Source organism: Drosophila miranda, chromosome XL, assembly GCF_003369915.1.
Source record: "Drosophila miranda strain MSH22 chromosome XL, D.miranda_PacBio2.1, whole genome shotgun sequence".
NCBI classification, from domain to species: Eukaryota; Metazoa; Arthropoda; class Insecta; order Diptera; family Drosophilidae; genus Drosophila; species Drosophila miranda.
Window position 1 is genome coordinate 5,058,433 of NC_046673.1, and position 16,725 is coordinate 5,075,157.

At 43.6% G+C, this 16,725-nt stretch overlaps 2 protein-coding genes across 2 annotated transcripts; both read right to left on the reverse strand.

Annotated features, from left to right (window-relative positions):
* Positions 1 to 2,755: 2,755 nt before the first annotated feature.
* Positions 2,756 to 3,528, reverse strand: LOC108151486. The gene is made up of 2 exons (XM_017280128.2): positions 3,418 to 3,528; positions 2,756 to 3,356 (listed from the first exon to the last, which is right to left on the reverse strand). Exon 2 carries the CDS (start codon positions 3,353 to 3,355, stop codon positions 2,915 to 2,917), a length of 441 nt encoding a protein of 146 aa, XP_017135617.1. The 5' UTR covers position 3,356; positions 3,418 to 3,528; the 3' UTR covers positions 2,756 to 2,914.
* Positions 3,529 to 3,648: 120 nt separating this feature from the next.
* On the reverse strand, positions 3,649 to 4,965 carry LOC108165562. Its single transcript, XM_017301639.2, has 2 exons — positions 4,705 to 4,965; positions 3,649 to 4,642 (listed from the first exon to the last, which is right to left on the reverse strand). The coding sequence occupies exons 1-2, from the start codon at positions 4,808 to 4,810 to the stop codon at positions 3,687 to 3,689; spliced, it is 1,062 nt and encodes a 353-aa protein (XP_017157128.1). The 5' UTR covers positions 4,811 to 4,965; the 3' UTR covers positions 3,649 to 3,686.
* Positions 4,966 to 16,725: the final 11,760 nt, after the last annotated feature.

A 16,725-nucleotide genomic window follows, 5' to 3' on the forward strand; every position in this document is an offset into this window, starting at 1 on the left:
AAAATCGGCGATAGTTTTTACACTCCTTCCCAAAGTTCATCCTCACCCCAAAAATTAAGCAATAAGATATTCAAAAACTCTGCAACAGTGCCCACATTGTATAGATTTTTATATTTTACCAAAAAGAAAAAACAGACTTTAACGAAATGTTGCACATTCGGATTATAGAGCTCATAGTTCTCAGAATGGTTTCACTTTATTCTGACTATTTTATGATAAATGTATTTTAAAATTATAATGGGAACTCTAGTTCGGCCAACCGGGGCTGTCCACAGATTTTCTGAGTCATATGACATAAAGGTTTCAAAAGGGTAGTAATCTTATTGAAAAGGTACTCATTTTGCTGAACAAAAAGTCTGGCTTTAATTGCATGGAAAGCCTGGTTTTGTCAGAGCTGACACATTATGATAATTATTTCCAGAGGTGAATCCCTCCCCTGCCACCCATCTATGATTGTGGTCTTATATTGACCGCAATTTCTGGATATTTTCCGGCCTCGAGGCACTTGCCATCAATTCGTTCGAGGCCCTGGGACCCTTTTGACAAGGTGCCGTTGACTTTTTAATTAATAACAACATTTGCATACCAGTACGAAATAAATTAATTAAATACATCTTTATTAATTTTCCAATGAATAATGACAAAGCCGTATGAGGGGTTCGCTTGGGGTTCCATGAGGGGGAAGCCTTCGACACAGACATCCTGACCGGCAAGATTTCAGTCTACATCAAAGAGTATCCTGAAATTTGGTCTCCCACAGAGAGGAGCCAGAGCCTGGTCTTCAGCAGGACCTGTCGGTGTTGGATGCCGTATTTCTCGACATTGGGTTCCGGGGCTGACGCCTTTGAAAGCACTGAAATGATAGCTCTATTAAATTAAAATTATGAAATAAAATCTTAAAATTCTCTGCGGGCTGCCGAAAATGTAATTAATTTAATTTGCCACATTTTTTCAGTACAAGATATTTCAAAATGGCGGCACCCGCGATGCTGTGTCCAACTAACCCAAGGGATCCAAGTGATAGCAAATAATCCTCCTGCCTATGTAGCCTCTGATTGTAGATGATGATGTAGTCGATGCAATTAGAAATTACCTGCTTAACTTTATTCTCAAAATGTGGTATGTGAAACATCTATTTTCGCCGTTTCCATGTGGCCATAGTTGTGTGAGTTTATTATTATTTTCTTTGCTTTACAATTTGGTACTGCCAAAATATCTTGTCCTGCTTTAGAATTTGTCTAACAACCAACGAACTGCGAATCGATCTTGAAGTACCATCGTATCTACGACACGGTAGTCTACGCACAGCCCCTGAGTTGTATCCTTCGTTTTGACTAGTGCAACATTACTCCAGAAGTCAGAGTAGATTCTCGTATAATGGCCTGTTGCAAGCATTCTTGGCTGTCTCTCTACTGCTGAATATCCACTTGGCTGCTCTCTGAATGCCACATTCTTACAATTAAGGTAATTTTCATCTCCTCTCGTAACATATTATGCCTCCCCACATTGTATGCATCATTAGCCAGCCAACCCAGCAACGCCTTTGCTCACAAAGATACGAGGGCTGCTATTTATATTTCGGGAATTGGCAATATGTGTAATTGGCAATAGTGTCGAGAAAGCACCATCTAAAACGACAGATAATCGCTGGTATGCAGAATTTAATCGTGGTCGTAGTTCAGTCGATGACAAGTTCCGTGAAGGTCGTCTGAAATCATTTGTTGTGCCACGAAACATCGATGGTGTGCGGGAACTGGTAGAGCAAGATCGACATGTGACATATCGTGAGATAGAGGCATCCTTGCACATTAGTTCACTTCAATAACATACATTCCATTTTCCATGAACACTTACTTGTAAAAAAGGTTTGTTCTTGTTGGATACCCCGTAACTTATCAATCGCTGTACACATATTATCACATTCTGCATGTGAAGGTTTTATAATTGCTGGCATTAGGCGACTATTTCATTTTCGGTTTCTGGGCTTACGTAAAGGGTACTTTACTTAAGCATTCTTTAAGTATTATGACACTTTGAAGAAGCTTGCCACATATAAGCAGAAGAACTGTTTTTTGGTATATGCTTTATATGCTAATGAACTTTTAATAATAAATAATATTTTTCATACATGATTTCACATTAGAATAGTTGTCCAATAGGGTATTCAAGGTGTGAAGTGTGTATATGTAAACCTTTTTCATTCAATACATATGAGTATAAAATATATTTCAAATTTGATGAGCACGTATGACACTGCAATCTGTATAGACCCACTTCATGCCTATTTATATGTCATATATGTCCATAACCATCGATGATTATGGCGCAGCACCAAAAAGTAAGATCCACCAGGACGCGAAATACACCATGATTCGCGGGGAAATGGACAACAATAAGGGGGAAGAGGACGGGGCGAAATACACGGGTAACACTGTGACATCACAGAGTCTGGATACAAAATTTGGTTGCCTTAGACTCTGAAACACTCTGAAACTCTGACAGTCATTTGGGGTCGATAGTGCTTCCCTCTGGGTGTTGCACACACCCACATCCACCACAAGACTAATACATATGTACCCAGACTCTTCGAGTAACGGGTATTAAAATATAACAAACCTGTCAAATGCGGTTGTTGTTTGCGGTTTACTGCATCGAAGTAATTATACCTTTGGTTTTAATCTACTGGCAGTAATATTCGCTCAGAGTTTCAATTAGTTCTTTTAATCGCTTCTTGCATGCAAAAAAAAACTTGGGCTTGATCACATACACAATATGTTTTAATTTGCAGAACGAAACGACGATAAAATTTGACATGTTACAGGGAAATTGCGTATTATCATAATTTGTGGTGTGGCCAAGATGGAAGCGAATCTGTAGTGGATGGAGAGTCGAAAATGTGGCTAGCCACTAGCCACTAATTGGAGAATGTATCCTCAGTCGCCCTCCAATTGCGGCAATCGTTGGCGCCTGGGTCCCCAGCGCACTCAGTAGTTGCGGCCAAGACTGGAGTGGGGGCAACCAAGCGGTTCTTGTAGATGCCAGTCGAGCGGAGGCGCTTCTCGACCTCCGCACTCGAGGGCCAGATCGGATTTTCTTTCTTCGGTTCGGCCAATTGATCGGCTAACAGAAGACCGATGGTCAGCATCTGACCGCGACGGGCAATGACGTGTTCGCCACTGCCGTGTCCATCGGTGATTGGTTCTGGTTTGATTGACAGCTTGGCCATTTCAGGGCAGTTGGCTAGTGACTTTGGCCAGGCCATTGTTGGATCGCTGAAGTCGGGATGTGGCCCAACCCTGTTGTAGAGCCTCTTTTTGATATTGTCGCAATCTTGCTGGCTCATCAGATTGGACATTCTATTGGATGCGAGCCCCAGTGGCATTCAGATGATTGCAATCCAAATATCAAGGGTCTTACCTGATTTTCAATCAGAAAAATAATTTCCTTGTCCGGAAAAAATATTTCAAAATCCAAAACTAGATTCGAAACGGTGTAGTTGCTTGACTGTCTGAATGACAATGATTCTGGCTATCTAATGACAGGGTGTTCAAATCCCAGCCTACTTGGTCAAGAGTGAAAACTTGATTTTGAATGTAGCCAGATCTAGTACCCCACCCCATAAAAGTCGTATATCATTTAAACTGAAGAAATGTTTGACAATTTAATTATTGTAATTGTAATTTGTATTACGACGAGGCGCGTCGTCCAGGGGTGGCGCCATTGCCTGGAGGAGGACGGTCATTGAAAGACGAGCCAAAGCTTGGAGACCGCTGGAATCCGCTGATCGAGCTCAATCCCCGAAAGGCCTCTCCTCGGCGATGGGCGGCCTGCCCTCCTGTGGCGCCGTTCAAGCCATTTGGGTTCCCTCGGTTTCCCGGTGCTTGGTTTTGGTTTTGGTTTTGGTTTCGGCCGTGGTAATTGCGGCCATCGTTGCGTGTCGGTGGATCGTAAAAGCCAGAGTTAGTCCACTGGTTGCGATGGCCATGCGGCCCATGGTTCTGGCGGGGCTCCCGCTCCCGATCCCACTGCTGGTGGCCCTGGAATTCCGAGCGGACGCGCGTCTGTTGCCCCTGGCTGCCACGGGACGGTTCTGCGGCAGGAGTGCCGCGATGCCCCTGGTTGCTATTGCCTTGATTGTAGTTTCTCGAGTTCGACTGGAGGCGATCATTGTTGTGATCTAAGTGTCGGCGCCAGCTGCTGCCTGGAGCGGCTCCTGCATCTATTGCTGATTGTGGTGCTGGGCGATCGCGCCAGTTTTCAATTGGTGGCCTGCTCTCAGCTGGATACATCCCCAATGGTGTACATACTCCACAAATGGTGGCATGACGTTCCTTAAGGTAGGAGGACCAAGTCAGAACCAAGGCATAGTCCGGCTGCTCCTGATACACGGGGCCCGACTCGAAAGAGTTGGAAAATAGTTCATCGTCGTCTAGAAGATGATCCTCAGCTCCAGATGCACTACCACGTGCCCCATAAGTGCCACTCCTGTTGCGTGATGGCTCGGCTGGGGATAGCGGTGGCCGGGCCCTCCAATTTTCCGGCTGTTTCACACTCGTCGACTGCTCCTTTCGATTGATGCGCATAAAGTATTCGCGCTCAATGGGCGCCAGGAGCGCTATGTCATAGCCTTGTAGAGGGTTCTCTGCAGTGGCATCAGAGCTGTTGACAGGGGATCTTGGATCTTAAATTCATATTAAAGCTTACCTTTCTCAGCATTTGACTGCATGTTGGGATTGCGGCTCCCCTCTGGGTTCTGCTGGTCGGCCTCGTGTTTGGCCTTTACCGGCTCCTTATTCTCATTTGATGACATTTGGCCAAAAACTTATCCACGTTTTACCGGGTGGAACAAATATAATTTAAACAATATGTGAAGTTGCACAAAAAAAATGTGAATAATATGATACGGAATATTATATGTCCGATCAGTATGAGCACTAAAAATGGTTTGAGAGTTTTGAAATCTGGGGCCAGAACAGGGGCAAAAACAGAGGCAGAGCCGATTGAAATCAAAGTTTGAGCCTGCTTTTCTACTTAAAATTTTGTGCTTTGTTCAAAATAAATGAAAAACGAGTGTTCGGAACAATTTTAAGGGGAAATGGAAATCTTCTGCGCAGGTCATTTTACTCATTTCCACCTGAGTTGAGTTGTTTTTACCCATGCCAAATGCATCATGATTTTGAGCACATACTTGCAGCGGTAGAAAGGGAATAAATCCCCACCCAAACACCCAACCCAAACCATACTTATGTATATTGTACGAGCATATTCCTGGCATCCCTAGCGCTGCTCCTGCTCCTGGCCCTGGCCCTGCCCCTGCCCCTGCCCCACCGCTCGTCTGTGCATCTGTGTGTTTGTTCCATAGTTTTTATTGTAATTGATATGTGGCTGTGGAATATGGTTAAGTACACTACTACTCGTCACACTATACTGTCGTCCCACACTGAGAGGGAAGTCAAGAATTTATTGGACAGGCTTTTCCAATGAATTTCCCTGGGTATTAGGCGGATGTGCCGCATGGACATGGCCTGTATCGCCCCCAAAGAAGCTGTAAACTGCCAGAGGGTGAGTGGACTGCCTCATAAGTGGACGCGGGGAGGAGGGTCGCCTGGGAGGGAGGTGCAATTCCCAAGCAGTTAAAATAATTGCAACAAATTTTCAAGTTTCCTTATTATCCCATTTTGCATGCTCCTGCACATAATCCCAAGCAAACAACGAACTCCCGCCAAGGCTATGACAGTTTCCCGGGCCCGGTGACAAAGGGCAGTTTAACAGACGGGGGGCAGAAGGGGAGAGAGTGTGGAGGAGATGAGCAGGGCAGGGACTGGGGCCCGGCGAGCGCTGGGCGGCAGCCACATAAATGTTTTAAGCTGTTGTGAATTATGGTAATGAATGTCAGCGCAAACTTCCGGATGCCTGGGCATAGACCCCCAGTTCATAGCCAGAGCCAGAGCCAGACCCAGACCCAGACCCCCGAAGCAGACTAGACCCCCGAAGCAGACCACACCAGTCCACCCCAGACCAGACCAGACCAGACCAGACCAGACCGGACCCCCGGAGCACCGTGGCACCCTTTTTGCACTGTCTTTTGTTTTGACCATCTTTTGTTCTCGGCCACGTTGCCACTCGACATTGGCCCGAGGCGATGGCAGTGGCACAGTGGCAACGGCAGCGTCAGCGGAAATGCAACGTTTTCAACTTCATAAGAAACACAATTGACAAACGGTGACTGTGGCAAAGCCAGCGATGGTGCACAGTGGTCCCGGGCCCACCAAAAAGTGGTAAAAAATATGCTTACTTTTTGCAAAAATTTAATTTGACATTTAATGAAAAGCATGCATGTTGGAAATTACTCTGAGAGAGTATTAATGAATAAGTAAAGAAATTCCACCAAAGTGGAAAATTATGACTAATATTTTTTTGCCAACATTCCCAGAGCCCTTTTATAATTAATTTTGTTTGAACCTGCGGCAAATTTTGCCTCAACCTGAAAAAATACAAATTTACTGTTCACATTATCACGACTTTTATTTCTGAAGAACAAAATCAGCTGTTTTTATTATATTGATATTGAAATATTGATGACCAACAAAGCAAAAATAAGTGAGAGCCAGAGCCCAACATTCCATCACAATTTGTACATTCATTTGAATATAAGTTATTCATATTCAGAGAAGAAGAAGATTTCATGGGGATCGAGGGACACTGTACCACTGTATCACAGAGGCTCAACGCGCTCGTTTTCGGTTGAAACAGAAAGGGAATTTTTAATTTCCTTGATGCGGTTAAAGATGCCATCAAAGCCTTTGGACTGATTATTGACCGGGCGACCAACCGAAGGGAGAAAAGAGCTCGAGGCAGTGAGGGTGAGCCCCCGTCCTTATGGGGATGATTACTGCTCTTGCCCCACGGTTCGGAGCGGTCCTGCCCCAAGACAAAGCCGCTTGCCACCGGTCGGTCCCTAAGGGTCTCCTTTGAGGCACCAGGACGCAACGAAAAATAAGCGCAGAGAGGCAGAGAGAGAGTGAGGACCACAGGCACACCTGATTTACGGCGTCGCGCATTGCCACTTTTAGCTGTCCATAACAAATTGGACACCAGTTGATAGAGGCGCCAACTTGTCGCAATGCAGGCAGAGGCCTCCCCTCGTTCCTGCTAACCACAGTCCCATCTCCCCGTCCCGTAGCATCCACCACAAATAGCTTTCAGACAGCGGGCTTCTCCCACACACGATTGAAGGGAGACTACTTACTGTCGAGTGGACACTGGGTCACTGGGGGGGCGGGGAGCACAAGCGTAATCGAAAATAATCGCCACTTATCGATGTGTAAACTTTCTTGGTGAAGAGCACTTGGAGGACGTTCTTGATAGCTTCAGAACTATTGGGAGCAAATTGTATTTGATGAATACTTGGCTGCACAAATATGCGAGTTTTTTAAAGATTCATTTGTTGGCTAATGCGTGGAGAGGATTCTCTGAATTGTTCTCAAACCTGTTTTGAGAGTGGGGAAAACATAGGGAGAAATAGAGGTACCACGACCTTCAGTTAAGCTTTCATTCGGAACTCCAGAATATTTTATCTATTTTCATTTTTATGCTACTGGTTGTGATTCCCCTCTCGCTTCTCACACCAAAACTAGCTATTATATCTCGCTCCCCTCCGCCGAAGGCGCACACTGCACGAGAAAGAGTGTGTGTGTAAGAGAGAGAGAGAGAGAGAGCGGGTTGCGTAGCCACTGCAAATTGATTTGTTTGTTCTGGCTATAATAATAATCTGCTCTGATCGTACCTCGGCAATCTGGTAGTTATGGTCATCCTCTGTGGTTCTGCGGTTTTGTATCATCAAATTTTTGATGGGAACAGTCCCAGCAAAAGTGCAAAGTTTGTCGATAGTCCCGGTTAAATCTCGATAAATCTGGTTTGCAATCAAGCACATGACTTCCATTGACTTTTTAATCTTTATACTCTGCTTCCGTTGGGGCTTTTTCGTCGAATTTTGATTTGATTCCCTGTAGAAAGTGTCCATAAGTGAACGACCAAATGAACCTCTATCTACAGCCGCTCAGCGGGAAGCAGGGCAACGTTTAAGAGGACATTCAACAAGATGTTCATTTAGAACTTGGCTAATTCGCTTGCAGTATCTAAAACAGATATAAACGGGAGTTAGCTCGCTGGAGAAACTTTTAATTGGACCAAAGAAAAGCACATTTCGAACAACTTCAAAATGGAGCCCTAAGGAATTGTTGGCAGCAGCAGCAGCAGCCGATGGCAGGACTAGTGACAACTTAAGTGCTATATTTAGTTGGTTTGTAACTATTGTCCCACCTGCCTCTTGCTCCCTCCACCTTCCGCCCTTCTCTCTCCCCCTGTCAGTGCCTCTAGAGCTGCGAGCGCATGCATACTCCCGATGTAATTCCTTTAATCGATATAATGTCAAATGAACAGTGCTCAACATCGGTAATGACAACCGAAAACAGCCTCAAAGGATGGAGTGGGGACGACAATGCTTTCGACACCGCAGTTGAGCTCTGACCGCTCCACCACCGCACAAAATCGAATTAGGAGGGGGGTGGAGCATTGGGGATCCCCCATGAATACTCCATTAATGCATTTCACACCTCAGTCCCTTTCCCTTCGCTCCCTCAATGTCCCATTAGTCACACAAAGGAAGATGTTTGATTAAATAACCAGCGATATAGTATACACAGATGTTCCACGCCCACATATACTATATAAATGCATCCCCCACGAACTGCCTCGAACTGCCTCGAACCCCGCCCCCGCCCCGCCACCGCCACCGCCACCGCTGTCGATTTCCATTTCCATCTGCAACTCTCCTTCGTGGGGGATCGACATTTGCAATTGCATTTGCCTGATACGCTTCATTTGGCTGAAACTCAAATTCGATTAGCCAAAAGTGTTTGTGTCCGTATCGGAATCCAAATCTGTATTCCTGCCGTATCCTATCGCTGTCTGTACCTGCATCTGGCACCGTGTGTCCATCGTCCATCACCGTGTATTCGAAAAGTCCTGAAGTCTATGTCCACATCACGACGAATGCCAATAACGCAAAGTCCTGGCTTATATTCCTGCCAAAAGGAACTGCCATCGGGCCATGGTACAAGTATGGTTGGGCATGCACGATGGTTAGGTGTTGATTGGCAACAAAATCAGAGGAGTGGACCAGAGTAGCGGCAAAGTACCGTCCAGAGTGGGGGCAGAGTGGGGCCAGAGTGAAGCCAAAGTGGAGCCAGAGGGCGGGAAGGTTGCCGTTCGCCATGCAAAAGTTGCAAATGCCAAAGAACAAACAGCAACAGCAATAAAATGAATCGGTATCGAATCGAATCGAATCGAATCGAAGCGAATGAAATGGAATGACTACTGCAGGAACTTGTTGCATTCACCCCCCCTCCAGCAGACGGGGAGAACCTGCTTCTGGGGAGGGTCTCTCCGTATGTGTGTGCGTCTGTGGCAAGGTTGCACTGTGGTTGGAATGCTGTCGGATGGATTTTCATGCGCAAATACATTTGACAGCTGCTAGCCGGGGTTAGGATAGTGCTCTTACCCTCTCTCTTACTCTGGAACGTTGGATGTGTCTGACCTATGACTGGATTTGTTGCAGATAATATGTGTTATATTCCAATCGCATTTCAATAGTCCACTGTTGCATTCCAATTACATTAATCTTGTAATCTATTATTGAATCTCAGTGTTTTTCCCCACCTATTCCAAGGCAATCCCAATGTTATTCTCGTTTCATTTTCCACCACTGACATTCCAATTGATCCTTTTTCGTTACAGACATATGTCAATGTTCCACTGCATCACTCATTCCTCTCCTCTCTCTTAACAATCGAAAATTGATTGATGCCTATTTTCTGCCTAAAATCCCTGCAAGAATTGGAAAGGGCATAACAGATTCGTTCTTTTTTCCTATTCCCCAAATCTCTCTTTTGTTATGGCGTCCTTTTTCTCGCTTGTTTTTCGCTTCTTTTTGTTGCATACTTTGTGTGATTTTGCAACGAGCTTGTCAACACCGAATGCCGCTCAGGTGGGATTGGTGGGGCCAATGCGATGGCGGCCAACGGATGGCTTAGAAACGGAGAAAGGCTGGTGCTTCCCCAATGCAGAGTTGTGATTTGTTTTTTCCAAATGCATTTCATCTGCATATTGACCAGCTTTTCCTGTTCCCAGTTCCTCGTTCCGAGTTACCCGTTCCAGTTTTCCCAGAGACACAGACAGACAGAGAGAACCCACCTGTGCCGTGCCGTTCTTTTCCATCCGTATTGAGCATAATTTTTTAAGCACATTTCAAATCAATTTGAGTGTTAAGCTCTGTCCGACTGACCAATCAGTTGGCCATGTGGAAATGAATGGATCACAGGTCACGGGTCACAGGGAGGAGCGAATGCGAATGCGAATGCGAACGTGAATCCGATTCCGATTCCAATTCCAATTCCGAATGCTAATGCGAATGGATGGGAGGCCGGACGGGAGGCCCTGGAGAGTGGAATGCTCTGTTAATCATTTAACTCAATTAGATATAATTAAGTTGGGTTGCCATTTTTTATCCGTTTGTTTGTGGGGCATTTTTAATGAACCAGCCAGCATTCTGGCTGACTGCCTGAAACACCGGGTACGGGTACGGTGCTGGAAATTGTATACGACTGTTATATACATACATCTGTACGGGAGTCTGAAACATGCGTATAAATATTTCATTATCAATTAATTCCAAATGAAACGTGCTGCTCTTCCTGTTAATTTCATTCAAATTTTAAGACTATTATTTGATTTCAAAAGTCTGTTTTCATTCCGTGTCATTCCATTCAATTTCAGCTTTTTATACCCGATACTCAAAATGAGTATTGGGGTATATCAGTTTTGTGGTAAAAGTGGATGTGTGTAACGTCCAGAAGGAATCGTTTCCGACCCCATAAAGTATATATATTCTTGATCAGCATCAATAGCCGAGTCGTCCGTCCGTCCGTCCGTCCGTCCGTCCGTCCGTCCGTCCGTCCGTCCGTCTGTCCGTCTGTCCGTCCCCTTCAGCGCCTAGTGCTTAAAGACTATAAGAGCTAGAGCAACGATGTTTTGTATCCAGACTTCTGTGATATGTCACTGCTACAAAAATATTTCAAAACTTTGCCCCGCCCACTTCCGCCCCCACAAAGGGCGAAAATCTGTGGCATCCACAATTTCGACGATACGAGAAAACTAAAAACGCAGAATCGTAGAAAATGACTATATCTTCTAGAGTGCAAAATCTGAACCAGATCGTATAATTATTATAGCCAGAATCAAGAAAACAATTTCATTCTTTCTCGCTCTGTCTCTCTCTAACACACAGGTTTCATGGTCGGTTTTGCCAATTGCAAAATATGAGTTCAAGGATCTCAGAACCTATAAGAGCCAGAGCAACCAAATTTGGTATCCACACTCCTGTGATATCGGACCTTGACCGTTTCGTGTCCAAATTTCGCCACACCCCCTTCCGCCCACGCAAAGGACGAAAATCTGGGGCATCCACAAATCTCAGAGACTATTAAGGCTAGAGTAACCAAATTTGGTATCCGCACTTCTGTTAGATCTCACTATAAAACGTATATCTCAGAATTTCGCCCCACCCCCTTCCGCCCCCACAAAAGACGAAAATCTGTTGCATCCACAATATTGCACATTCGAGAAAACTAAAAACGCAGAATCATAGATAATGACCATATCTATCAGATTGCCGATCTATCAGATCGGATCATTTTTATAGCCAAAAGGAAAAAATCAATTTGCAGTGGCTACGCAGCCCCCGACGTCACGCTCAGACTGATTTTCTGTCTCTCTCGCACGCACTCTTTGTCGTGTCGTTTAATATTAGCGGCGTCTGCCGGAGGAGAGCCATACTGACTTAGTATCGGGTATAACTGTAGAGTTGCGGTGTCCGCAGCAACTCACAACGTTCCACCTCGTTTTTTTTGTCCTGAATTGGAAATTATCTCCTTCATTAGCTTTCATTTCATTTGAGTTCAATAGAACCACATTTTACTGCACTATCTCTATTTCTATCTCTTCTGAAGCTATAGAAGACCTGCACTCCTATTAAACTCCTGGCATTAAGCTCTTGGATACATCCATCCCACAACGCTTTCAAATCAAAGTCCTTCTCAGGCTTGTGCGGCGTACAGCAATCCCCAGAGACCATGGAGTGCCGTGCCGCCCATTGTCCAGGAGATCTCAGATAAAGTACAGACTAGACAGCCACATCAATCCGCTTACACGACAGTGGCTACATTGCACCTCCCGCCTAATAGCTCCCCCCCTCGAATCCGTAACACTTTCCTCCTGTCATTACCTGTAATTTGAATGGTGCTTTTCGATAGATTTTAGATACAAAGATACGGAAAATGTTTGTGTTTAACAACTCATTTTCGAGTGCTCCTTTCGGAGTTTATCCAGTCATTTCCACGATTAAATTCACTTCACATGTCCGCTGTTCCCGAAATAAAAGCAATCAGTAGAGTAGATATATCTACATTTTATATTGCAAATATTTGTAAATATTTTGCAAGTCTTTTATTCGGTTTTGTTTCCAAGATCTATTCGAAGTCTTTCCAGCCCCGTTTTCAGCTCTTTAATTCCACTTGGACTTGTTTGCTTTTCCGCTTCCGTTCCATTCCACAGGTCCGATTTTGTGTGTATAAATTACAAACAATACCATTCGCTTAATGGTATTTCATGTTTAATTTAATCAACTTTTTGTTTTGGCCAATTTCCTTGGCAACCTTCCCAATTTCCTGGACCCTTTTAAATCGCATTCTCCCTCATCCGTTCTCCAAAACCTCATTCTTAAGCCATTTGTTGATGGTGGAAATTTCTCCCAAAGCACCCAAAGGTAGGCAGCACTTTTTTTTGCCATTTTAGATGCAAGAAGCAAGAAAAAAGTTTTCCATGGATTTGTGATTCTGATTTGCGTGTGTCCAAGCGAAGCCAAGCGGAGAAAAACAAGCAAACAACTCAGGAAGAGCGAATCTCCAACTCAAACTCAAAACACAGACACACTCACACTCACTCACACACAAATACTCCAGCCCACACACACGCAAGGAGCACACTTTCCCTCTTTCTGACAAGTTTGACCGACGCGTCGTTGGTCCTCGCCATCGGTTCAGCCAACTTGTTGCACGATTGCAAGCATCCGGCTCACAACAGTACGACTACGAATACGACCTGTGCGTGGGCGGGGCCAGCAGGCCCTGAGCTGAGTGCAAAACGTCGAGCCATGTGTATGTTGTGACGAGTGCAATTATGATGAACCTGCAATTGGATGCAAAAGCACAGTCAAAGGCGTCGTTTCAATCAGTCCAAAGGCACCTTTTTCCCACAATAATTTCCCCTTTTGCATGCCCTACCACAGAGGGTGCATGGACTTCAATCAAACATTTGCCAAGCGAAAAGCTTTCATCTACTAATAATAGTATATGGATATAAAGATATATTGTACATATCTATACATACCTTCTATAATTTCAAGATCTAAGAATTATATAGATAGTTTTAGGAAAAGCTTAAATGGAAGGGGGCTATTTATCATTTTTCTGAATACCCTACCAATTCTTAATTATAGCTAGACTGCTCGGGTATCAAAAACCACGACCGCCGAAACTTTATGGTTTTTTTTGACCCCCGTTTTATCAAAAACCTCCTCCTTTCCGTGTGTGGCTGTGTCTTTAATTGTTGTGTTGATAATTAACTGAAATCGCATTAATAAAGTTGCTCGAAAACGCGCTTTATGTGTGATGTGTGTGTGTGTGTGTGTGTGTGTGTGTGTGTGCCAGGGATGAGCTCGTGCCACTTTCGTGCTCGTGATTGCTTTCCCCTTGAAAATATGTACTTGAAGTTGTGTACATAATGTATGTAAATGGTATAATGATGCAAGAGGAGGCATTCAATTAAGCGTAATTAAATTAAGGAAAGTCTTTAACGAAGCCAACTCCTTTATGATGTACAGCGGCTCCCCTTAACGTTACGTTAATATCACTATTTCACTCACGTTCACAGGGCGATTAAATGATTTTATCGTAATTATACAAATTATATTTATTTATACCTACAATTTCAAACGTACCCTGCAGGAAGCAACTAATAACCCAAACCGGATCACCATAGTGTCGACATATATGCGATGATTTTATCTGTTCCGTGGGTATAACCCTTATTTTCTAGGGTATATGCAATTCGATGCCCTTAGTTCGCTTTTTAATTCGTTAAGGCCTTTGAGCCCTTTTATACACATATGTACTCGAATCCCTTTGATTATCAATTCAAAAAGAACCTGTGCTTATCATTTGATTTAACAGTTGAATGCAAAAGCCACTTTCACGTCAATCATTGAACCCAACTGTACCTATTTTGCTCCTTTTTCCTGTTAACTGTATTCGCTTTACTTTACATTTACATTTTTCCTTGAATTCGCGAGTGTGATTTTGAAAAATGATACATTCCATTCATTCATATCAGATGGAAATTATAAATTTGTAAACTTGTTTGTTTCCCAAGGTTTTTCGAATTCAATGATGTTTTTTATATTATATATACATATATCTATATACATATGTATGTGTGTGCATATTGTATTTTTTTTATGATTTTTTTTTCAAACAACAAAACAATGTGGATTTCTATAATGCTATAAATGACGACCCTATAAACAGAAACAACAAATTTTAAGAATAAATGTACAAGAACAAACCTGAAGCAAGACAATTGTTATATAATTTGAACTCTAGCATAAGGAATGGAACTCTATCCCAAGGAAATTCAAATGATCTTCTATGTACAAAATGGCACTCAGTCAAGGGAAGCAGTGATAGTGATGGTAATGGTGATGTGGATGATGGTGGATGTTGCTTTAGAACTTGGCCTGTGGACCAAATTTTTGGGCGACATCGTAGTGGGGATTGGGGATGTACATACTGTTCCACTTGGTATATTAATGGAATGATGTTGATTCGTTGTACAAATTTCCCGTAAGTGAACGGAAACATTCGTTTTGAATGGCATCCCTCGTTCGATTTGGGACTTGGGATTCGCGAATGCGAATGGCACTCGTAACTGCCTGACGATCGTGAGTCACGCTGCGGTACACAACTCCGATCTGGCATCTCTGGTGGCAGCGCTTCCCCTCCTCAATACTTTTGTGGGCGCCATGGAGGTCGCCGCAGCGCATACAAAGTTTTAATTGGCAGGCGACGAAGTTGACCTGTGACCCCTGGCGGGGGACAGACACGCACACATATGTATGCAGAGAGGAGCGAAAACAATTTTTAAGTGCATTTTGAAATGCATGCACATTTTATTTCGCATCTTTCTCTTGCGTGCTGCTGCTGCTGCTTCTGCTTTTGCACTCATTTGCTGCTCATCCCAAAAGGAGTGGAAACTGAAGGCTATACAATCAGAGACAGAGATAGAGAGAGAGAGAGAGAGAAATAGCTGAGAGCTGGCGACGGAGGCACGCACACAACTTGCAATTGCATTACATTTTGAATACATTTTCGTATGGGTGTGTGTGTGTGTGTATAATTTTAATGCAATGCAGGGGAAAAACGCCAAGTTTAATAGCCAAAATGTGTTGTTAACACACTTAAATAACGAGGACGAAAATGCGAGGGGAAGTAGTCCAAAGAGAGGGCCAAAAGCAATAAGAACTTATTTATTTAGCGCACTCGTACATGCATTTTCCATTAAACCCCTCCTGTACAGTCAATTTTCAATGCGAACAAAAGTTTGCGCAAAATCATCAAAAGTGCGCATCCACTAATTATTATCCTCCTGCAGCAGCTTCCAGCCGCAACACCAACCTGTGGAGGAGTACAAGAACTTTGCCGAAAGTCACTCAAAGACACTCACTTTCATATGTAACCGCCTTCGAGGGGTAATTCTGCTCAGGCCATACTCCAGCGCACCCACGGGGCAGTCATTCGACACAATTGTTAACAAATTTCAAACAGCAGCAGCAACAAAAAACCGTCCATTAATTAGCCTCTGCTGCAGCGATTTTCCCGACGATCCGTTCGGCAGCGCTAGGAGTTACGGTACACCAAAAGTCACTCAAAGACCGTTCAAATGTAACCGCCTTCGATGGGAATCTGCTCACTCAAACGAAGGCCAGGCGCCAGATGGCGCTAGTCGGAGGGCCATTCGCTTACTCCAGCACGAGTGCTTATTCCGATAGGCTGTGGGACAGTGAAACCAAAGGGATTTGCTTTGAGTGATTTCACATTATGGCATTAGGTGATCGTCTATACGACCATTTTCTTATATGTATATGAATGTGCATGCCATAAAGATACAAATATACTCTAAATGACATTATTAAATGGAATTCATGAACAAAATTCACTCAAATTATAATTTTCCCCATCTTTTTATAGCACTATACATACCTTCTTATAGATTTTATTATAAAAAAATTTATATTCGTTTTGATTTTCTCATGAAATATATATTATTATTATTGAATGCTTTCATTTAAATAGCTAAAGAAAAATAAATATTGACTGTAATTTCCATTCCACCTTCCTATGCAGAAAAAACATGCATCGTATATTTATACATTTACTAAGGAAATTATTATTTTACGCCTTTAAACACTACAATGCAATACAACCAACCTTTTGAATCCCTTATGTCCACCAATATCAACAGCTTCACATTTGGCGCAATGCAGACCACTGT